This window comes from Rattus norvegicus, chromosome 18 (genome assembly GCF_036323735.1).
Source record: "Rattus norvegicus strain BN/NHsdMcwi chromosome 18, GRCr8, whole genome shotgun sequence".
Lineage (NCBI taxonomy): Eukaryota > Metazoa > Chordata > Mammalia > Rodentia > Muridae > Rattus > Rattus norvegicus.
This window is the reverse complement of record NC_086036.1, coordinates 80361664-80385398: the sequence shown is the minus strand read 5'-3', so window position 1 is coordinate 80385398 and position 23735 is coordinate 80361664. Positions and strand designations below refer to the sequence as shown.

The 23735-nt window shown below is 48.9% G+C and overlaps 1 protein-coding gene across 1 annotated transcript; it reads right to left on the bottom strand.

Annotated features, from left to right (window-relative positions):
• Nucleotides 1–624: 624 nt before the first annotated feature.
• Dipk1c (divergent protein kinase domain 1C) lies at nt 625–22545 on the bottom strand. Its single transcript, XM_574179.9, has 4 exons — nt 22213–22545; nt 11690–12346; nt 5066–5230; nt 625–1638 (listed from the first exon to the last, which is right to left on the bottom strand). The coding sequence occupies exons 1-4, from the start codon at nt 22399–22401 to the stop codon at nt 1420–1422; spliced, it is 1230 nt and encodes a 409-aa protein (XP_574179.1). The 5' UTR covers nt 22402–22545; the 3' UTR covers nt 625–1419.
• Between the last annotated feature and the right edge of the window lie 1190 nt (nt 22546–23735).

Below are 23735 nucleotides of genomic sequence, written 5' to 3'. Positions count from 1 at the left end.
TTTTCTCCTAATAAACGACTAGCACACCTTCTAAATCTTCAAGACATCGTATCCTTCCTGAGTCCCCTTCCCTGTGATTGCAGAGTTTTGGGTCCCTGTTCTGAGCAGAAGTAAGAAGGTAAGCATAAGGGGTTGGGGATTTAGCTCAGTGATAGAGCGCTTGCCTAGCAAGCGCAAGGCCCTGGGTTCGGTCCCCAGCTCCAAAAAAATAAAATAAAATAAAATAAAATAAAAAAGAAGGTAAGTGTAAGGCTTGCTGGTTCCACTCTCATTTCGGGGGAGCAATGTACAGTTTGGCTGGCTTTGTGCAAGTCTGCCCTAGGAGAAGAGCGTCATCAAATATCCACAAGGAGCACGTGTACCACAGTGTAGTCTGATGCCCTGGGTCTTTGGTCCACACAAATGAGCCGAGTGCCACAGTTCTGCCTGTGGTCAGGGCCCACCCCAGCGCTCTACTTAAACTATCTCCATCACGGCAAGACACACTGCACACTGCAGACACTCGGTCCAGCTCAGAAGGAAGATGTGCCACGATGCACGGTAAAGTGCTCCCTAAAATTCCACAAAATGAAAAACATTAAAAGCTGCCTCCCCACACACTCCCCAAAGCAAATCATGTCCCCAAAGGATACCACGTTTTATTGCATTTAATTCCAGAAAAAAGTAACACTTCTTTGCCAGCTAGCTAGGCAAGACTCCTAGGGACACATTGAAAAGCCACCGTTCCACACAGGCTCCGAGTGCCCACCCACTTGCTCGCCTCTGGATGTTACACATGCATGCACTTCTGAGTGGACTCACATCGATTCATCCAGGAGCACAGAATCACAGGCACAGTGACTGGTTCATGGATGTGTGCACAAGCCTAAAAGCATGCGCTCACACACACGTGCGCGCACGCACACACACAGGAATGCTCATAATTATGAGAGCATGTGTAATCCCACACACAAGCCCATGTGTATTTACACACAACATACTTGTGTATATTCAATACACATTCATGTATCCAAACGTGCTCATATGCACTCACGGGTGCACACGTATGCACAGGTGCACACAATTATTTGCAAACACGTTCATCTCATGCCCACAGTCACTCTTCAGCTTGCTAGTGGCTAGCATGGAAGGGCAGCTTCCTCTTGTCTCTCATGGCAAGGTATGTACAGTCCGCAGAGGGTTGCACACTGGCAACTCTGATGAAACTCCTCTCTTTGGTCACTTCTGAAGGGGTGACAGGCCAGAGGTCGCCAGGAAACAAGATCAAACCAAGCCAGGCAGGGGCAAGAGAGGTCCGTGTCACAGCACACTTCAGAAGGGCTCTCCAACACCTCTGACAGCTCATTTGCATAGTGACTACTGGAGAAGTCGATTGAAAGTCACTTCCGTCCACTCTTGATGACCAAAGCAAGAAAAAGGCTACTTCTCCACCTCCTGCAGCTCTTTCAGAGTGGCCTGCAAGAGCCATCTAAGCTTCCAGAACACACTGGAGGAGGCTGTCCAGGAATTCCCAGAGGGGTCCCCGTGGTGAGCACACTCCTGAACGGCCTGCTGTAGCTGCAGCTGAAGCTGCGGGGAGATGGCGGGGCTCCTGTGTGATGAGGAGAACCAGTGTTGGAATATTTTATCACAGATGACCTGGGGGAGGGAGGAATGAGAGGTTAATTCAGGGAAGCAACTCACCTCCTGGGTTTCAAGGACACCCTTACCTTGAGGAAGCTCTACAGAGAGAATCATAACACCTACAGGAGTTTCCCTCTTAAACCTTCAGCCATGCAGCGCTGGGAACCACAGTACACCTGAAGAGCTCCTCAGACTCGGTCCACACACTACTTACTTATAGGTTTTAGGGTCCCCAGTGGGGAACATGACTGGGAGCTGCAGAGAACAGCGCTTAACTTTCCCTTCAGGCTTTCTGTCAGCCTCATTTCCCAGACACCTTCAGAGTCAAGTGTGCCTCAGAGATCCACACGCTGAAGGCTTCGTCACCAGCCTGTGGTGCTGTTGGAATGTGTTAGAGCTGTTAGGAGGTGTGAGTCAGTTAGGTCCTTGCTGTGTGCCTTGCAAAGCATGCTGGGATGGAGGAGATCTCCCTCTCCCTCTTTGCTTCCCTGCCACCATGAGGTAAACAGTTCTTCTTTGCCATACACCTGAGCCAGGATGCTGTGCCTCCCACTGGCACCAAACAAAGGATCAGGCTCACCAAAGGCTGACCCCAAACTTCCCTCATCATAAGCTGTTCGTATCGGGCGATTTATCACAGCGACTGAACTCTGACACACAAAGTGCATCTGACTTTCCGATAAAACGCCGCCTAGTGAACACGAGATCATGTGACAAGTGCTGACTTACAACCTGAACAGTTTTCACTCAGGGCTTTCTTTAGATTACATCCCAATGGAAGCTCACGTTCACTTCTGGAGCTGTATTCAAAGACAGTAGTCAAGCACGGGGATGAGTGTGTCCACAGCCACGCTAGAGCCACAATGTAATGTCATGATAAGGGTGGACAGTCCTCTAACTCCCTGGAGCTTCAGCTGGCACTTAATAGCATTTTAATGACTCTCCCCAATTGGCGAAAGCATATTATGGTTGAGTTTTAATTAACATCGTTTTAATTATGTCTTTCAATGGTGAGATGAGATATGAGATAATTTCCTAAATCCTTTGGCCCTTTGGGTTTCTCGTCTGTGTCTCATTACACCTGCCCTCTCCGGCCAGTTTTCTTTGGCTCAAGGTTCCACTTGCTTCTCAGTGAGTCTGTAAGAGCTGTGTGTGTGTGTGTGTGTGTGTGTGTGTGTGTGTGTGTGTGTGTGCGCGCGTGCATATATGTGTATGTGTATATGTGTGTGTGCACATGCATGTTTGTGTAGGTCAGAGGACAACTTGCAGGAGTCAGTTCTCTCCACTGTTTGACTTCTAGGAATCAAAACCAAGGTGTTGAGTTTGGCCAGTGACGTAACCCACAAAGCCATTTTCACCAGACGTCAGTTTCTCAATGCAAAGACTTGCGGATGAGATCAAATATGGTTAAAAAAAAAAATCTTGTCTCTAGGACATGCATGGCTCTAGGACAGCAGAATCACAGATCCATCAAGGGGTAGCTCCTCATGGGAGGGGCTGGGATGGCACTCCGAAAGCCCACATCATTGGCTAGCCTTCTTAAAGACAAAACATCGGTGACCTTGGCACTTGACTCAGAAGTCTGTAGAACCTATGGCGATGGAGCCAGCGTTGCCTGGCCTGGGCTAGAGCCACCTGAGGGATAGCTCTGTTTCGTGAGTCTCTCTTTCACGGCAAGAAAGCCCCACAGTGTGCTTTCCTGTGCACCTGGCTTAATCTGCTTCGTTTCAGCTCAGGAGTCCTTCAGACCCTAGTGCAAAGCTCTTGGGAAGACGACTAGGAGAGGTGTGGCTGGGAGAGTGAACTGAATTAAGTGCAGGCCGACAGGAGCCGGATATAGATCTCTCCTGAGAGACACAGCCAGAATACAGCAAATACAGAGGTGAATGCCAGCAGCAAACCACTGAACTGAGAATAGGACCCCCGTTGAAGGAATCAGAGAAAGGACTGGAAGAGCTTGAAGGGGCTCGAGACCACATATGAACAACAATGCCAACCAACCAGAGCTTCCAGGGACTAAGCCACTACCTAAAGACTATACATGGACTGACCCTGGACTCTGACCTCATAGGTAGCATTGAATATCCTAGTAAGATCACCAGTGGAAGGGGAAGCCCTGGGTCCTGCTAAGACTGAACGTGATTGTTTGGGGGAGGGCAGCAATGGGGGGAGGATGGGGAGGGGAACACCCATAAAGAAGGGGAGGGGCTAGGGGGATGTTGGCCCGTAAACTGGGAAAGGGAATAACACTCGAAATGTAAATAAGAAATACTCAAGTTAATAAAAAGAAAAAAAAAGAATAAAAAAGAAAAAAAAAGAAGTTTTAGGACAAGGGGACTTAGCTCTCAATGCTTTCTCTCCATATGAGGATTTACAGGAAGGCAGACACTTGCAGAAAGAACGGATCTCCTTAAGTACGAGGACAATTTGAGGACATGCCTCCTTATGAATCACGAAGGTGAGTGCGGCTGATCTGGCTGGCTAGGCAAGGGTCCCCTTCCTATTTCAGAATTCAGAGTGCTTACTGCTTCCTGCTCTAGACCTCCTAGAGAGAAGGAGGACCATTCTTTAGCCCAGGGCATGCAAGTAAATGCATTCCCCCAATAGAATCTCCAAACAAATTCTCAGAAGCAGCCTCAAGGGGAGGTTCAGGAAAGAGAGAAGAACCCACCGGGGGCTATGTTGGGACCTCCACTCATCAGATCCCGTTGGGCCACTTAGGCAACCACCACCCAGGTAGTAAGAAAAAAGTGTGGTGAAGTGTTGAGATAAAAACAAAACAAAACAAAAAAAGCAGTGGATCTCACTAGTTCTGGCTCCAGGGGCCATAGAAACTAACACTAATTTATGTCAGCGGCTCCACGCTGCCCTCAAGTACTTTCTGACCTGCTCACTCTCTGGGAGACATTTCAACACCGCACCCTGTCAGACAGCCCTGGCCCCACTCACAGCTCTAGTGGCTAGTTTCCACCACACCAGGCACACACATCCCAATTCTGTGGTGGGCCGGTTTGTCTGGCCATCAGGCACTCTCTTGAACTCAATTAAGTCCCCACATGAAAGAACACATCACACAATATCCTCTGATCCAATTGATAAGATATAATTTGACCATCTAGACAACACAAAATCCTGTACACACCCATCCCTTAAGAATAGTCATAACAACCTGTAGTATGTGCAGAGAGGAATCTTAACATCCGCCACCATGTTCTCTCAGCTCCCTCCCCTCGCTCTGGCCTCCCCTCCTCTCTAAAACTTTTCTCCCGCCCATCCTTCTCTCTCATCCAATGACAGGCCTCCTTCTATCCTGTACCTACCTTCACCTGTATAATGACATCATCCTACAGTGAGGAACCCCTGCCCCCACCCTGGAGGATGCAATGAACCCAGAGGCATGCAGCCACCAACGCCATCATCCCCAGCCGTCTAGACTGCTCACCTGCAAGTTGCTGTTGACACGCCGGGCTCCACACTTGTTCACTCGCAGATCACACTTGGAGAAACAGTCGAAGAAATTGCAGTCTTCATCTCCCGTGCAGTTTTGCTCAAGGATCTCCCTCATTTTAGGCTCAAAAAAGGCCATGTCTACGTCAATAGCCACCACCTGAAATCAGAACAGCGGGGACAGCCATCGAATCAGAGCGTGGGCCCTGCAAGAGAACCCATTTATGGTTCCTTTTCCTGCCCTGATGTCAATGGGTCACAGGTGACTGGAGAAAGGTCCACCATGGGCTGTGACCACGGAGTCCACCTGTCCAGAGGAAATGCCCAGGTCCTCACCTTGTTCCCCCAGGGCATTTACAAATGCTTCCTTTGACACACGCTGTTGTCTTAAATCAAGTCCTAAAGTTTTACTGTAAAAAAAAAAAAAAAATCTGTTCATGTCACTAACTCAAGCCTAGGGTTGAGGACTGTAACCAGTCATAACACTTTCATCGTTGGGCCCTTTCTGGACATTAAAAGTAATGGAATACTTACAATACCTTAAAATGGATTTTCTTTCTGTTGCTTTCTTAAAGTTCACTTGTATCTGTACTTAGGTATATGTGTGTATTTGGGTGCACGTATGCCACAAGTGTGCAAATGCTTGTGAGGCTAAAGGACGATATTGGATCTCTGGCTGGGTTAGAGGTGGTTGTGAGCCATCCAACCTGGGTTCTGGAAATGAAAACCGGTCCTTCAGAAGAGCAGCTGGCACTCTTAACCACGGAGCCACCATCTCTTGAGCCCGTGCCTTCCATTTCCCTTTTGACTGTCTGTGACATTTGTCAACATAAGCAACAGAAATAATCAGAGAAGCTTTCTCAGAGAAATTCCTTGGGACTAGAATAGCAAAAGTGTGGCCGGGGTGAGACGCAGGTGCAGGTGAAATACAGGCTCATTGTTAGAGGTCAGGGGAAGGGGGTGGTTTTAAAGGCAAAAATCAGGGAGCGGAGCAGATAGCTTGGTTACTAAAGTGTGCTTGAAGACCTGAGTTCAATCCCTAAAACCCATGTTAAATGAAAAGAAAAGAAAAGAAAAGAAAAGAAAGAAAAGTTGTAATTCCAGAGCTGTGGAAGCAAAAAACAATAGATCCCTGGGGTTTGAGAGTTAACCAGTTAAGCCTAATCTACTTGGTGAGGTCTAGGCTAGTAGAAATCCTGCCAATAATAATAATAATAATAATAATAATAATAATAATAACAACAACAACAACAACAACGATAATAATAATTTAAAGTTTCACAGCTCCTGAGGAATAACTCTGACCTCCATATATACACAAGCAGGCACACTCACTCTCTCTCTCTCTCTCTCTCTCTCTCTCTCTCTCACACACACACACACACACACACATACACACACACACACACACACACACATTCGAGAGTGTGCAAACAACCCAATATACAAGACAAAAAAGACAAAAGTAAGGCGAGAAACACTGACTGACAGCAACCATGGCATCTGTCCAAGGATCAATGAACAGTAATGGGGCCGACGTCCTTGTGAACTCACAGAAGTGTGTTGTTCAAGGCTATGGTGGCTTCTGTGAAAGCCTGTAGATTTGACAGGATCCATGTGACAATATCAGGCTTCAGTCGCAGTGCCTTCCTCCACCCTTACCCCCTTGTTTATGTTTGTTGTGAGAATTCCATTTTGACCCTGCTAAGTTTCACATTTCTTCACAGCTACCCGGGTGAGGATAGCTAATGCTGGGAGGGATACATAATTGAGCCCCAAGACTATCAACAATCGCGGGCATCAACATACCAACCAGATGGGCCGTGGGGAAACGGCACTGAAATTAGGATCCGCATAAATAAGCCCTGATCCAAGGGCATCAACCACTAATTCCACTGTCAGAGTAAGAACTTGAGGACTGCGGGAATTGCAGATTTATCCTTCTGGCTTTCAACCAAATGGGCTTCGAAACCAGAAAAAGAATAGCTTATAAATTATGCAGATTTTCCTCCACCACCTGGATAAAAAAAAAGTGAGCTCAAATTTTTGAGAATTTGGAGTCTGCCCAAGTCCGCCAGCTGATAGCTTTAAGATAAGAAGTCATTTAAAATGTGACATCTTTGATGGAACTGGCTTCCTACAAGTCCTCGCAAGCCGTTGTGAAAATGTCAGGTCCCCCCACCCCCAACACAGTAGCATCTCGGGGTTCATTGCCTGGTGTCATTTGGCTTTGGAAGATGTTTTCTCGTTTCTACCTTTGTTTTCCTCTCTTCACTCAGGGTCAGGGGTTATCAGTAAAACAGCAGAAGGGACTTAAACTATTTTAAAACCAGCACAACAATGAGAGTAAAGTGCAGAGACCCTCTCCTTTCAGGATCTTTGCCTAACAATCAATTCAGTCCAGGCAAATAGGCTATTGCTGTCTGTTTGTCTTGAGGGAGTTAATTCTTTTTAGTTTTTTCATTTTATCTTTTTATTCAGTCACTGACAATTTCATGCATATGCTCTAAACATCTTGATCATATCTACTCCGAGTCTCCCTTCCTACATCCCCCACACACAGGCTAACATCATACCCGCCAACATGCCCCCTTCCTACACCCACACACACACACACACATACACACACACACACACACACACACACACACACCCCAACATGTCCCTTTCTTACACACACACACACACCCCAACATGTCCCTTTCTACACCAACATGTTCCCTTTCTACATACACACACACACACACACCCCAACATGTTCCCTTTCTACACCAACATGTTCCCTTTCTACATACACACACACACACACACACACCCCAACATGTTCCCTTTCTACACCAACATGTTCCCTTTCTACATACACACACACACACACATACACACACACACATACATGCCCACATGTACCCTTTCTACATCCCCACACACCTGCCAACATGTTCCTTTCCTACGTTCATACACACACACACATATACACACCAAAATTTCCCCCTTCCTACACACACACACACAACACACACACACACACCCCAACAACAACAACATGTCCTCTTCTTACACACACACACACACACACACACACACACACACACATCCTCACACACACCTGTCCTCATCTCCCCTCCCTTCTCCTGTCTCCTTTTCTTGTTGCTATCTGCAGGGACTCCAGACACATCACAAAAACCTGGTAAGCAGCCTACAGGGAGCCACACCCCTAATCCCAATTAAAAGTGGGTGTCTGCTGATTTTTGTGTTTTGAAATGCTGAGGGTTGACCCCAGGGCTTTGCACATGCCAGGTAAGACTGTCCCTGAGCTACAGGAACATCCCCAGTCTATATAGCTTATCTGTCTTTCCTGCCACGTAATTTGGTCAAAATTAAGAACTAATCTTGCTGCTTGGTTAAAACCACTGAAAGTAAGAACTGGGAGCTGGAGCATGACTCGGTGAAGAGCACTCGTTACTCTTTCAGAGAACCCAGGCTTGGTTCCTAGCGCCTACGTAGTGACTCACAACCATCTGTAAGTCCACGTCCAGGCAACCTGAAGCTTTCTTCTAACATCTATGGACACCAGGTACAAACATGTTCACACATACATGCAAGCAAAACACCCATGTACAATCAATTAATCAATCAATCAATCAATCAATAAATTTAAGCCAGGTGGTAGTGGCACTGGCCTTTAACCCCAGCACTCAGAGGCAAAGGCAGGCGGATCTCTGAGTTCAAAGCCAGCCTAGACTACAGAGGGACTTCTATCTTGAACCTCCCCCAACCCCCTTACCACAAAACAAAAAAACAAACAGCTTGTAAGCGATATACAGACTCCATCAGGCAAAACACCCAGACACATGAAATGATAAAATAGTTTTAATCTTTTAAAATTAACGAGAGCTATGCTAATGAACCTGTCTTTATAACTTCTCTCTGATTTCTGGCACTTTCTCTGTGTTCCTCCTCAACCCTATTCATGACACTGTTCCTCTCATCTCCCAGTGAGAGATTCATTTTTAATTTATACTGCGTGCAGCCTAGAATAAATCGCAGCTCCTGGGTGCCTAAAATAAGAACAGCAACAAAACAATCCTTCACAATATTCCTCAGCATCGGGAGAATCACAGAACTTATCCTGCACAAAATGGCGTAGGTAGTGGTGTCTGCTGCTTGAAGCTGGTCTGGGCACAGACTGGAAACACTGGCGATAATCCTCTCTTCACCACTGAGTGGGCTGTTTCTGGTCTCCCCACACTCTTCCACCCTCCCCCTCTAGAGCAGGAAGCGTCTCTCTTGCTTGAAAGGAGTCCTTGTGAGGTTTGGGGTCACCTTCCTTTCCCGAGCTGTCCACGTGTGCATACGTCATAAATCCTGAAGACCTGCACTGGGAGACTTGGAATCTTCTGTTCTTGTGCCTCATCTCTAAGAGCCCCTCCCTCTGCAGGGCAGGAGTCAGCCAGGGGTGAAGAATAGAGCCCACCTTTTGGAAGCAGGAGTGCAGTGGTTCAAAGGTGCCTTGTCTGTTAGCTCGTTTGTGTATGTATTTTTGAGACAGGATCTCATCATGCACCCCAGGCTGGCCTTGAACTCGCCACCCTCCTGCTTAGTCTTTCTGAGTATTGGATTGGCTCACAGTTGGCACCTTGACCTTGTCCAGAGTCTCCGATTCAATAGGTCTGAGGGCTGCAGTACGAAAATTTACATTGCTGGTAAACGGATGGTCAGATGGATGACCAGGTAAGGGCACTTGTCACCAAACCTGAGGACCTGAATCCAAACTACATAGTATTAAGGACAGAGCCCACTCCCATAAATTGATATCCAACCTCTCTGCATAGGCTGTGACATTTATGCCCCTCACCATACACACAGAATAAATAAGTAAATGTAACGAAGAATTTGCATTGCTAGCAAGCGCTCTAATGTTAAGGATAACCACTAATCCACCCTCGGGGAGGGGTCAACCCCTGGTGCTAGTGTGTGCCTCATGAGTGCCTCAGTCTCCTCCACTGTGGATCACAAACAGCCCTGATGTCTCTTGTGCAGGCCATCACAGCTGTTGAGAGCTCAAGGGGACAACGGCATGTCACGCCCAGAGGACAGCATTCCACACTGCACATCCCTAAGACTCACGTGATTATATCCCTGTCTCAGGTGGCTATGTCGTCAGGAGTCATAATGGCTATATCCATACCACAAGTAACTTTTCAGAGGTGGAAGGCAACTGCTCGCCTTTCTCCTGCATGATTCTGTTCACTACGTTGGGAAGCCTTACCTAGAGTGGTAACCCCCAGACAGCAACTGGCTGGATACTGTATTAGGGGGGCTTCATCTAAGAGACACTGGTGGACTCACAGCAAGGCATAATACAGTACTGAGAGCCCCGAGACCTTCCTCCCTAGTGTGCACACTCTGCTGGAGACCCCAGAACCTTCTAGAACCCACCAGAACTACCTCCACAACCACCTTTTCTCATTTAAAGCTGCACCCCCTGGGTCTTCATCCCCTCCAGGGTACCCACAGACTGGGCATCGGGAGGACACAGTGAGCACAAGGACAAAAATTTGATTGCACGCAAGGCTGGTGGCAAATTTAGTTCCCTAGACTCCAACCTGCTTTTAAAAGGCTAGGTCAGTGCAGTGCAGCCTGCCGTGAAGTCCCACGGTCTGGCCATAACTCACTGTTATCAATAATTATAACAATAACTCAATGTCCTAACCAGGATGAAGAGCTTATTCCTCTGCCATGAGTCAATCCCCAAAACGAGCAAGCCAGTTTGAGTAGCATTTGTAGCATAAGAACAAAGTTGCTGAGTGGCCAGAGTACAACCCTCCGATGCCTGTGATGTCACAGGTATCCTGTCACCTCTTCCTGTTGGGTGGCCCAGCACCTGACCATGAAGACAAGGAGACCAGGGGTAGGAAACACAGCACATTACTTTTAGCCAAGAAGTGAAGGGGTTGGATATTATCTTATAAAACATACCAGTCTCTCGGTCACTTCTTATCCACCACAGTTTATCTCTGGCACAGCTGCGAAGCCCCAGAATTGAGGATAAAAGGGTGCCTTCCATCTGCAAGAGCTGCGGGGTTAGACATTCCCCGCGTCTCCTTCCCTGTGAGCAAGCACTAGAACTCCACCTGTCTCTCTAAAAGTCTTACATGCAGGCTCAAACTGACTAGAATCTCTCCAGAAGAGGAATGGCGGCTGGCACTATTATCAGCGCACTGGCGCTGTGCACACAGAATGCCTGGCCTGGAAGTTCTCCTCCACACCATCTGCAGCCCAGCAAACCCATCCTCTGCAGACCACAGATCCTGTAGACCACTAACTAGCCATCACAGCTGCCCTCAAGGAAGTGAGACATGTCCCCCGCCCCTGCCTGTCTCTGCCTCCTGTGGGTTTCTTCTCTGGCCTGACCTCTCCTCTAGGAGCCAAAGAAGATGCATTTGTTTAAATCCTTTTGTCAACCTGGCAAGGAAGTGGTCTGGAACCGGAAACGCCCCGAGCCTCAAGGCTTCCCAAAGTTATACCCGCTACCTTCCGGAGGCCAAGAACCCACTTCCTCCCACAGAGACCAGAGTCTCTTCTCTTACCGCAAGCACGGCTGCCTGCTTCCACTCACCGTGAAGTCCCTCTTGATGGCAAAGTTCTCAGGTTTGACATCACAGAGGTGGAGGCGGTGGGAGAAGTCACTGTCGAAATGGCTCACCATGTCCAGGAAGCTGAGGGCGATGTGACTAATAGCCTGGGCTTGGCCGGCATCATCCAGTGGGAAGAGAGCCTTGTGGTGAGGGCTACCGGCGGCCAAATATTCCACTGCGTAAAAGTGACCACAGGATCCCAGCACCGGTAGGATGTGGCGACTCAGATCTGGCAGCAGGCTGAAGTACACATATTCCTCCTGTTGGAGCAGTGACCACGCGCTGGCCAGCTCTTGGCGCCAGCCGGGACCTTGCCTGGCCGGCCACAGCGGGGCTATGCTGTTGTTGGGCAGCTCCAAGCCTAGCGTGTTCTTGACCTCCCCAGCCACCATCAGGAGCAGTTCAGCCTCAGGGATCGGGGCACCTGGCCCCGCTTCCTCCTCCAACAGATTGAGGGGCGGGAAGCTGGAGAAGGCCTCCCTCTTGGATTTGAGGACAACCGTCTGACCTCGCCACTGGGCCTGTAGCACCTTCTTACCCCGCTCATAATACAGGCAGCGTTGGTACAGCAGCTCCCCAGCCACACACAGGTCCTCGCACAGGGCGCCTGTGAGCCAGCCACCACGGTAGTCCCGGCACTGGAACAAAGGGAACAGAAGGTCAGAACAGGGCAGGGGTAGGGGGCAAAGGGCTTTGTAATAAGCTGAGGAGTGAAAATGCCCACAAGAGTGTTGGAGGCCACCCGGGAGATAGATTCAGGTGATCACCTCCGCCTGTGAATTCCCCAGCCAACCCTTAGTGGAAACATTGATTAAATGTTGCAACTGCATAGAACATGTACTGACTGTTTCACACGTCATCCTTTATTATACAATGTAGCAATTACTTCCCTTGTGCTGGGCATCAGAGGAAACGCAGAGGTGATTCAAAACATAGGGAAAGGCTAATGCCGTGCAGACACTGGGCTGCTGTAGAAGGAACCAAAACCCTTGGGTTGATTTTTGGTTCTCAGGGAGGTTCCAGAACTGATCCCCCACATACAGAGGGGCAACCCAAACTTGGTGACAGTCTCATCAGGATTATGTCACTCAGTCTAGCTGAGGACGTGGCCTTCAAAACCACCCATCCAATGTCAAGAGCTCATCCTCTGCTGTCGAGCTGGATGCACCTGAGAACTTCTGAACCCTGGAAGAACGGACCCAGGCCACAACCCCTCAACTTTGACTCCACATTGGAAGCTTATCCAGAGACTTTTAACATTCCCATACCGGGACAGTTAGGTCGGATGAGGCCTCAGAGCTTCATCTGCCCCTCAGAGTGACCATGGTGCTATCCCTTCCAAACACACTGCTGTTTGCTGTTTGCAAACACGAGGTGCTTGCATTCCTGGAGCCCTCAGGATGTCAGATAGCATGCCTCCTGGCTCACAGAGTTGGTGTAAGGCACAGGGTGCAGTGTCTTGGGACACTGGGAAAGCATGGAGACAGTCTGCAATTGTAGCAACAGTGAAGACAGATCCCCAGAAGCCTTAGATGGGGTGTCACTTCTAAACACGATGGGGCTCCGGGATAGAACCACTCAGAGGGAGGGGGGAATCTGGTGACCTTCCCTACCATGACATAGATTCCTAGGAAGGCTATTCTGGCTGACCATCCACCAAGAAAGAGGAAGGCACACACAGGAGTAAAGGAAGAAGAAGAATCACAATTCTGTTCTTTCATTTTCACCATTTTTCATTAAGTCTAAATCTCTGGACTCACGTGTGTCACAAGATGAGCGTAGTTTCTAAGCCTGAGCAGATGAGTCCCTCCATATTAGCAAATGCAAGCTGCTCTCCTCACCCCAGACTTCTACAACATATGAACCCACATCCTTACTCCTTACACGGTCCAATGACAGGAGTAAAATCTCAGTGTCTTTTCACCCTGTTTTGCTCATTGTAAGACACCTGGATGATCCACTGCAGATACTATGCCGTATGGTGCCCAGAACAAGCCACTGGATGAAGGGTCAAAAGCCTGAAGTCTGACTGGTGGGCTGCAATGTCACCAGTATGCCTCCTACCTGGTCAGGGCCTCCATCCCCCCTCTCTATCTTAGCTGTTCTGTCTTCCTCACCCAGTGACTGTGACTGAACAGCCTGGCCAGACACACGTGAGGGAGATACAAAGCAAGCCCAGGGCCAGGCTGACAAGATGACCTTTGAACCATGACCGGATACGTCAGCATGTTCTCTGCAAAGTCGGGCAGGGAGTTTCACCTTACTCAGCTTTATTGTTTCTGAGTTGATTATAAGATATGCCTTCAAGAAAACAAACTCCTAGTGCTTAGACTCAAATAATTTCAAACCCCAAAGCTGTCTGGAAACCACAAGCTTTCGTGACTCATTTGGCCACATGTGGTGCCAAGCAAGGCTGAAACGACGGGGCATTTACAGCCGCCGCTTGACTCTGACTGTGGACATCTAAGAATTCCTAATCTGCCCGGTGACTGGCACTGCCCTGCACGCAAAATGCAATATGCACACCGCACTTCCTCTGCACCGTGCAAAGATTCCAGGCGGCAAAGTAGTCAAGAAGACATCGTGGACGTCTATGAAGACCAAAGACAGGATGCTCAAAAGGCCTGTTCGCAAAGAGCATACCAGTGCTTGAAGGTGGTGCCTGGATTGTCTGACCACTTTTAAGACCCTGACTTCACAGCAGTCCCAGAACCTGAAGCCTCGGGTCCAAGCTGCCCCTCCCCACTGGCTTCCTGGTGACAGGTCTCTCCTGTTATGATGCCCTTTAGACCTCTGTGAAGCACGGAGCCGGAGGATCATACTAGTCAAACACCATGTGACAAGCCTTCTCAGAACCGAGCTCTGCAGAAAGGAAGTGTGGGACCCAGAGCTGGAGAGGTGGCTCAGCAGCCCATCCTGCTGCTCTTGCACAGGATCTGAGTTCAGTTTCCAGAGCACACATGGCACCTCAGGGCCATGTGTTCCTCCAGAGGAGGGTCTCACACCCACTTCTGACTCAGACCCCGGGCACACACGTGGTACACATAAGTAAATGCTATGAAAGCTTCTATACATGAAACAAAGTACAAGTTTAAAATAGAAAGAAAGTGCTGGGCTTGATTTCCCAGCCAGAAAATAGCACCATAAGCCCAGCGTTGTGCTGCTGCTGCTGCTGCTGCTGCTGCTGCTGCTGCTGCTGCTGCTGCTGCTGCTGCTGCTGCTGGTGATGGTGATGGTGGTGGTGATGATGGTGGGGATAGTGGTGGTGGTGGTGGTGATGATGATGATGGTGGGGATAGTGGTGGTGGTGGTGGTGATGGTGGTGGTGGTGGTTGTAGAGTGTGTGTGTGTGTGTGTGTGTGTGTGTGTGTGTATGCCTCTGCATATTGAGGCCGGAGATCAACTGTGAGTTTCTTCCCATATTACTCTTTACCTTGCTTTTTGAGACAGGCTCTCTCAATGAACTGAAAACTCATTGTTTTGGATACACCCATTGGCCAGTGATTCCAGGTTCTGCCTGTCTCTGCCCTGCCCCCTTGCTGGGGTTTCAAGTGTACGCCACCATGCCTGACTCTCAGTGAGGATCTAAGCTCAGGTTGCTATGCTTGTACAATAAGAACTTCACATTTTCTGAGACATTTTCCCGGCCTCCTTGGGCTGGATTTTTTATGTCTAGAAAAGCAACGGCCATAAGGAAACTGTATAAACCTACTCAGGTGAAATTGTTTTAAATGACCTTGCTTCAAGTTGTGCTCCCACGCTGTGGTGTTCTCGGGACTTGAGAGAATGTGGAGGAACTGTTGTCTTTTGACCTTAGCTCTGGGACCCCTCTCCAAGGCACAGGGGCAGGAAGTGAGCTTGGGAAGGTGGTGTCAGTCGCTCTTTGCTCTTGTGCTCCCACGGCACATACGGATCAGCCAGTCAGGCTTCTCAGAGGCCTTCCCACATAGTCTTGGGAAGGGTAGGTACTGAGACAAGCAGTAAGTGCAGAGACGTGGTCATACAACGCGGTACGTGTCATTCACTCATGTCACCCACTGTCTGCCTCTGGGTTTCCCCGACGTTGTCTTGTGTTTACAGTTTCACGTCTCTAGAGTAAACCCGATAAGAAAATGTGACACTTCCTCGAGATCCTTTTAAATTAAACAAGAGAATCTTTGTGATACCCAAAAGGGCCTTGGATCAACTCCACAAGCATTTCTCTAATGTTACTGCATTAGTAATTAAATCGAAAATGCTCTTGCATGGGGTGCGGGGCAGAACTGAAAATGAAGGAGTGCGTGTGTGGTGTGGGGAAGAGACAGAACTGTGTAATCTCACGGTGCTGCAAAGGGAGAAAGGAGCCAGGCCCTGATGAAGCCTAGAGAAGATGCCCTGGAGACCAGGTCACAAGCTGGGCCCTGGCTATGTCCCCAGTCAGCCACAGAGCTGTTCTCCTTTGCTTAGGAGTCAAAGTAAGTGTGTGTAGCAGGGAGAGCTGACCCTACTCCTCTAAATGTGACTGTCACTGCCACAGTCATGGGTTACACCTGCAGATTCCAGAGCCAGTGAATCCCATCAAGGCTGGTCTAGAACAAGGCCCCGAGGCTTAGTCCCCATCTTGACACAGATTAACACAGACAACAACAGTTAACCTGTTGGTAAGTGAGGACTCATGGGGCTGCCTTTCCACTGCAGCTCCTAGGCTTAGCGCACAGAAGAAACAACAGCTTCCCAGGCTCCTGACTAACACTGGAGCACAGCATGGGCAGGACCAGAACATGACACAGTTTAGTTTTGGGTCATGCTGGGTTTGCCTCTGGGCATGCAGGATGAGAGAAACTGTCCAGTGTCACAGGAGACATCACAAGAGCTGACAAGTCAGAGGCACAGTCCCTAGCATACATTTCTGGGCAATGTAAGCTCCCCTCTCCAGCTTCCCAGGCCCAGTTCTGAGAGAGTGGGGTCAGGGCTTCTTGGAGGACATGGTCTGACCTCAGTGCTACCAGTGAAGGGAGCCTCATCATCGGGCAATGAAACAGAGGGTTGTTCTGTCACAGCAAGCTATGCAGAGGTCCAGCCCAAATTTTGACGAAGCACAAGTGACCAGAGAATCAGAAAGGGTACTTCAGAATGGAGAGCAATTAAAACCTGGGCCTCAGGCCAGACTGGAATAGTCTATCAAAAATACGATTCCAGGGCTTGGATGATGGCTTGGTGGGTAAAGTGCTTATTGCACAACTGTGAGGACCTGCAGGTGTGTCAGCACTAGTCTGTAATCCCAGTGCTCCTGTGGCAAGATTGGGGAGGGAGCAGAAACCAGAGACTCTCTGGTATACAGGATGGTAAACACCAAAGAGACCCTGTTTCCAAACAAAGTAGAAAGTAAGGATCAACACCCAAGGCTGCACTCTGATCTCCATATGTGCTCTGTAGGATGTATGTACATATTTCCAGGTGTGCATGCATACACACACACACACGCGTGCGCGCACACACACACACACACGCACACACGCACGCACGCACACACACACACACACGCACACACGCACACACGCACACACGCACACACGCACACACGCACGCACGCGCACACACACACACACTCACACGCACACTCTAAAAATTTCTATTTCAAGCACTGGGGACACTGCACTGGGGCAGAAGGAGGGCCATAAATTTGAGACCCGCCTTTCTGTAGAGTGAAACACTGTCTCAAACAAACCCCACTCAAAACAGTCATTCTTCTGTCCCATCTCACTGACATGCTTCCCAACCTGTCAAATTCCCGAGAAAGCTTCCCCCACTCCTGGGTGTATCCTTGGATTCTCTCTCTCCCTCTGTCCCTCCCTCCCTCTCGCTTTCACCCCCCCCCCCACTTGACAGCCCTGTGAGGACTGTCTGTGTTGGGTCCACCAACATATTGCTTTATATACAAATCTGTTTCACCAATGAAATAAAACAAAAATTGTTGAAATGCCCAGGAAATTCATCCCAGCAAATTTGGAGGGCAATTTCCAAACAGGAGTCAGGGAATGCTTAGAACAATGGTGTCACTACTAAATTTGTATCAGTCCTAGGGGGTTGGTGGGTTTGTAAAATGTAAGCTCTTTCTGGGGATCAACAGGTTGGCTTCTTGCTGGGAAGTCTAGTGTCAAAAAGGCCAGGATGTAAAGTGGGGTGACCAAAGGCCCCCAAGTCTGCTGACCATCACAACTGCTCAGCGGCCCGAGAGAGAAATTCACCTAAGAATGTGCACTCAGAAGCAAGCTCGTGGGTGAGCGCTGTTGTTACTTTGTGTCCGGGTGCTCTGCTACTTATCCTACCTATCTTCTTTAGGCGCAGAGCTCTCTCCTGTGGCTGGCTGGTTACCAGTACTAAACTCCTCCCTCTCTCCGGAGCTTGGCATGTCTGTGCCTGATGAATAAAGAGTCCAGCAAACAGGAAACCAGTAAACTCAACATAAAATTGCAAGTTTAAAGGGTAATCTGGAAACTTTCATTATGTGAGTGCTAAAGGCTGAGTTATTTGATTAGCAGCATAACCTATTGCTTCAGCAAAAGATGTTCTTTAAGTCTGTATTTAAAATCGGACTTTTCTCTCCTCCTCCTCAGCAGGATTACGAGCATCTGCAACCGTACCTGACTTTTTAAGTGGGTTCTGGGGACGGAACTCAGATCCTCACACTTTCAAGGAAAGTGTTTTACCAACTGAGCTAGCTCCCTGAATCCTCTGCTAGCACAGTTCAGTATTAATAAAATTCATAGTGAATCTGTGTTGCATGTGGACGTACACACACACACACATACACACACACGTACACACACATACACACACATACATACACACACACATACACACACATACATACACACACATACACACACATACACACATACACAAACATACACACACATACACACACATACATACACACACATACACACACACACACACCATCACATACCTCTCGCCCTTTCCTCCCCCTCTAATTCCTCCCATGTCCCCTTTCCAAATTCATGAACTCTCCTTTCAACATAGATTACATAGATATACATGTGTGTTTATTACATATATATAGACAACGTACATATGTATATATACCTGGACATGTGTACCTATCCAGGGCAGACCATTTGAGACTGGATCACCTAGGAGACTGATGTTAAAGAAGCACTAAGTTCCTACATAAGAAGCATTCAGATTTCATGAGAACAGTTCTTCTCCAGGAAATCACACAATGTCTTGCAGGATCTCAGCAAGCCTCGAAGCATCGCCCCATCATGCAACCCTCTTCTACAAGTGTGGCAAAGACTGTTTGCAGGAAGGGTCTGCTCGCAATGAACTCTTTCAGGGCAGAGGCCCAGGCTGCTGTGTTCCCTGAGGCCTGTGCAGCCTCTATTATCACACACACACACACACACACACACACACACACACACACACGGGGGGGGAATCTGCCCTGGTTTTGGGTTTTTTTTTTTGTTTTTTTTGTTTTGTTTTTTTTTTAAAAAAACAAAAACACAAACAGAATCTTCAATGTAGGCAAGAGTGCTAAATTCCATAGCACCTAAGCGGTCCGAGGTGGTAAAGCTTTCTGAATATCGCAGCCTATGGGAAGATGGTGTGGAGGATGTGGAGTCCCCTAAGCTGGTGTCCAGGGTTTGCAGTGTAGAGGCTTTCAACTCAGGGTCTCTACTGTCTAAGGCCCCAAGTAGAGTCTTGAATCCTCAACACATTAACTTTATTAAGCAGGACAATGGGCTTAAATGCTCCGATCTGCAAGAACAGCAATCTTGCCGTTAGAGTTTGTTGAGGGGAGTAAGTGAAATAGCGCAGTCTGTACTTCTGCCTATGCTACTGGATAGCATGGACATCAACAGACACTGATCTGCCTGGAGAAGCAAGGGGTGTTGGGGTGTCAGTGTTAATGCTCCCCAGCCACTCCTCAGCCCAGCAGAGCCTCAACACATAGCTCCCCGGAGAAATAAAACCCTAGCAACCTCACAGCCAACCCAGAAGTGCCCCTTCTGTGGATGCTATTCAGCTGATAAGTCACACAAAAGGAGCAGGAAAACAGGGAATCCAAAGGACCCAGGGATTGAAGCCTTCAAACCAAGTCTAGCTGGCCTTCTAAGCAACTCCTGTCTTTGCAAATGTTGGAAACCCCCGGGGACTTACAGACCCCCACCCCATCCTCCAGCCAGCTCTTTTACCATGCGGTTGCTATATTCTGCAGGTAAGTTTCCCCCCACTACCAGCAAAGCCACCTGACACTCTGGGGCCTGGGAACATAGACCCCGCCAGCATGGGAGACTCACCAGGACTCTTGGCTCTGCCAGAGAGAACCTCCCTTTGGCTCTAATTTCTTATGTGCACTGGGTACTCAGAGTGAAAGCTAATGAGAGTCTGGAGGCCAGTCAGAAAAATAACAACCGCTTTTATTATGTAGGATGAAAGCCAGGCAAAATGCAAAGTGCCGGGGAAGCCAGGACACAGAGGCGCGATTCAGAGCCAGTCCTCAGAAGCCACAATGCCAACCTCTGCTTGGCAGCTGCCTGGCTGGAACTGCGTCTTGGTCTGCCCTGATTTAAGGTCTTGGGTAAAGTGAGTCAGGGTGCTTTTTCAGTTTTACCTCAGTAAACACAGAATGAGAGCACCAGGAAAGGCCATGGGAAGGTAAAGAGAGACGCTTGCTTCGGTGAAGAACTCACACAGCAGTTCACCTGACACTTCAACACACAAACTCTGGGAAAATGGTTTTGGGAATTTGGCGAGAGTTAAGACTGAGAGCCATAAAGGACAGAATCAATCTTTTCAGCTCTCTGTCAAAGTAAAAATGATCCCATATGGCTTCGTTGAAGATGTATTGGTAAAGCTTCTAAACAGAATTGGTTTTAATTTACAGTCTGGAATGCTGGGAAAGTTATGACCACCAATTACTTAAATCCTATCAGGCAATTTAATTTCCATTAGGCTTGTCTCAGCGTGACCAAAGGTAAATAAACAAACAATGGGCTTTGTCTCCTACTTTAATCTACAAGATTATATTAAGTTTGTAAATGGGACCTGGACCTTACCCAAACTACTAAATTTTGTTGTCTTAGTCAGCGAGCTTCACCAAAATAAAAGGGAGTTTTATTTTGGGGGAGTTTTAGATGCCTACTGGGGAAATTAGTGTTCCCATCTGCAAGAACAGCAAATGCTGCTAGAGTTTAAATCTTGCGATTTAAAACTTGGTGAGGCTTCAGGTAAGTGGTGAGCAGTAGATAGGACCTGTGTGTCCCTGTGCGGAGGAAGCAAGTTAACAAGGTGACAGGAGCAACATTTAGTTAGAAAACATACTTTGGTGGCTTAATTTTTCCTAACTCCTTGAAAGAGTGAGAGAAGGAAGGAGGAAGGAAGGGGGGAGGGAGGGAGGAGAAGGAGGAGGAGGAGGGGGAGGGAAAAGGAAGGAGGCAGTAGTAGAGATGGTGAAGGAGAGGCAGCAGGAGGAGGAACAATCAATGTTTAATACTTAATCTGTTGCGAATTTCTCACAGTCTGAAAACAAAACAAACAAACCAACAAAAACAACACCTTTTTAAGCAAGTGAACTGACACCCCCCCACCCCCACCCCACCGAGAGTTTCTTGGCGGTTTCAAACCAAATACTCTGGTAGTCTAGGAAGTGAACAATCGCGGTGTGGGGCAGCAAATGCAGTCTGCTTTCTTCTCCTTTCCTGAGGTCGGAGATGCCTCCCTATACTCAACTCTCTCCTAAGCACTAATTCCTAAGCAGAATCCAAAAAACAAAAACAAACAAACAAACGAAAAAACCAAAACGAGGATTTTACTTCATGGTGGAAAGACCAGACCATTCAGCAGCCCCCTGATGTGATGTTTCTTTGTATCAACAGTAGCCGGGACAAGTTAAGGAGCAGCCCAGTAAAAATCCTGACTTTCCCCCTTTAAGGGACCACAGCAGAGCACAGAACAGGGTCGACCAGGCTGGCTTCATGGGGCGTTGTGCTCCTTAGAAGGTGTCTGCCTCAGTACCTCTGGACCCACACAGCCAAAGGCCTTGTCTTTAGGTCACCAGGAGGAGGAGACCAAGCAACAATCAAACAATGGGGTTTGATCAGGTGGGGGTGATCTGGCAGCCCCATGGGATCTCTGAGAACGGTGGCTTAAGGAGCGAGATGGCCTAGGAAAGAGGTATATCCTCCAAACCTGGCCACCTGAATGGATGTAAGCACCACAATGGCCCTGCAAACTTTGCGGCAGGAATACTGTCCTGGGACGCAAGGCTAATTTTGGAGGAAAAGGGATGGATGCCCGGGATCGCCCATAGCGAACTCCTAGCTCTTTCCCTGGATATTTCATAAGCACATAGAACCTCCCCCAACTCCCCTATCCCAGGATGGAGTGGTCGCTACGACGTTGTAGCATCGCAGGTGGTGTGGACACCGAGGACCTTGAGAAGGGGTCTGGGAACCCGACCCGGACGCGCGGCACTGGGCAATGCGGCGGCGGGACCTACCAGCGCCGCCAGGATGCGCCGGCTCTTCTCGTCCGTGCAGCGCTCTGAGAGGACGCTCGGGTGTGCGCGGAGCAGCAGCGCGGCTGCCAGCACCCAGCCCGCGGTCCACGCGGCGAAGGCGAGGAGCGCGCCTCGCCGCCAGCGCCCGTACCGTGCAACCCGGCCCCGCACGCCCACCGCTCGCGCCATCGCGGTCCCTGCGCTCGGGTCGCCGCTCCGCAGCTCCAGAGGCGGGGAGGGGGAGGGGCGGCGGGAGGGGAAACTGGCCTAGGGCGCCGCGTAAGAGTCCCAGCACTGCGTGGGGATCCGCCGCTCCCGGTTTCGGCCACCTACCCACCCTGGACACCTTCACACTTTCTTTTCCACTTTTCTTCCCCAAGACTAAGCCTCTCTCTCACTTCTCCGCAGGGCCTCACCCCTTCCCTCGTTCTGAGACTACCGCCCTCTGTCCAGCCACTATACTTGCCCCTTTCCAGGATCCCACCCGACCCCCTCCAACCTCCAAGCTGCGGCTCTCTCCTCACCCTCATCATCTCCACCAAGTCTGACCTTAGCTTCGGATCCCTCCCCGCTTCCCCGGGTGACATCTCTAGGTTTGGAGAGAAGAAATGGAGGTAGTGAGGGACCATCTGGAATACCTCGACTGCCCCTTCCCAAGAGCGCGGGGCCATACTGCAGCCTCCCGGACTGCACAGGAATTGAGAGTTCCTTGCGGGAGTAAAGAGAGATGAGGTGTCAGCGCTAACACGGCCACGACAATGGTTCACCCCTGACTTTTCATTTGCTTGGGTCTTTTTAGGGCCACCCTGTCCAGTCTATTCTCTAGCAAAGAGAATGGCAGTCCTGAGAGGTATTGTCACTTTGAAGGGCACTAAAAGAGACAGGGCCTCTGGCTCAGGCATTCACCAGACAAAAACGCAGCAGGGTTGCTGCAAACCCCATCCCAGACGCCCTCCCTCTGCCCTGTGCTCTACCTTCTCAAGCTCCCTTTCTCACCCTGATTAAGCTGTTCTCTAATAACCTCTAGGGAACTGGTGTCCTAACTTAGTCTATTCTTCAAGTCTCTGGTTCTGGGATTGCTTCCTCCCAGAATTTTAGAACAAATGGAACGCTCAGAATGAGTTGTAAGACTCACAGGAAGTTCCCAAAAACTTACAAGACTCGGGAGGCGCCTTCCTGTGGCCCTGGACCGAGTAAACAAACAATTGCAGGCACAGAGGAGAATAAGATACAGTTTAACTTTTAAAATGTGTCCTGTAGTTTTGTGATATTATAATTTTGTCTTTTCCCCTTCCTTTTCCTCCCTCCAAACCCTTCCACATACCCTTCCCTACTCTCAAACATATGGCCGACACACACACACACACACACACACACACACACACACACACACACAATTTCTAAATACCCTGCTCATTCTGTATAATGTTACTTATCTGTCTGTTTTCATGCTTATTTCCTATCAGATAGCCAATTGGTGTGTTCTTTCCTGGGAAAGACTATTTCAAACACTATTTATTTTA

Coding starts and splice junctions, on each gene's coding strand:
- Dipk1c (XM_574179.9), bottom strand. CDS start 22,401: ATGGCGCGAGCGGTGGGCGTGCGGGGCCGGGTTGCACGGTACGGGCGC. Junction 12,347..22,212: donor GGCGCATCCTGGCGGCGCTG/GTAGGTCCCGCC, acceptor CCTTTGTTCCAG/TGCCGGGACTACCGTGGTGG. Junction 1,639..5,065: donor GTGTCAACAGCAACTTGCAG/GTGAGCAGTCTA, acceptor TCCCTCCCCCAG/GTCATCTGTGATAAAATATT.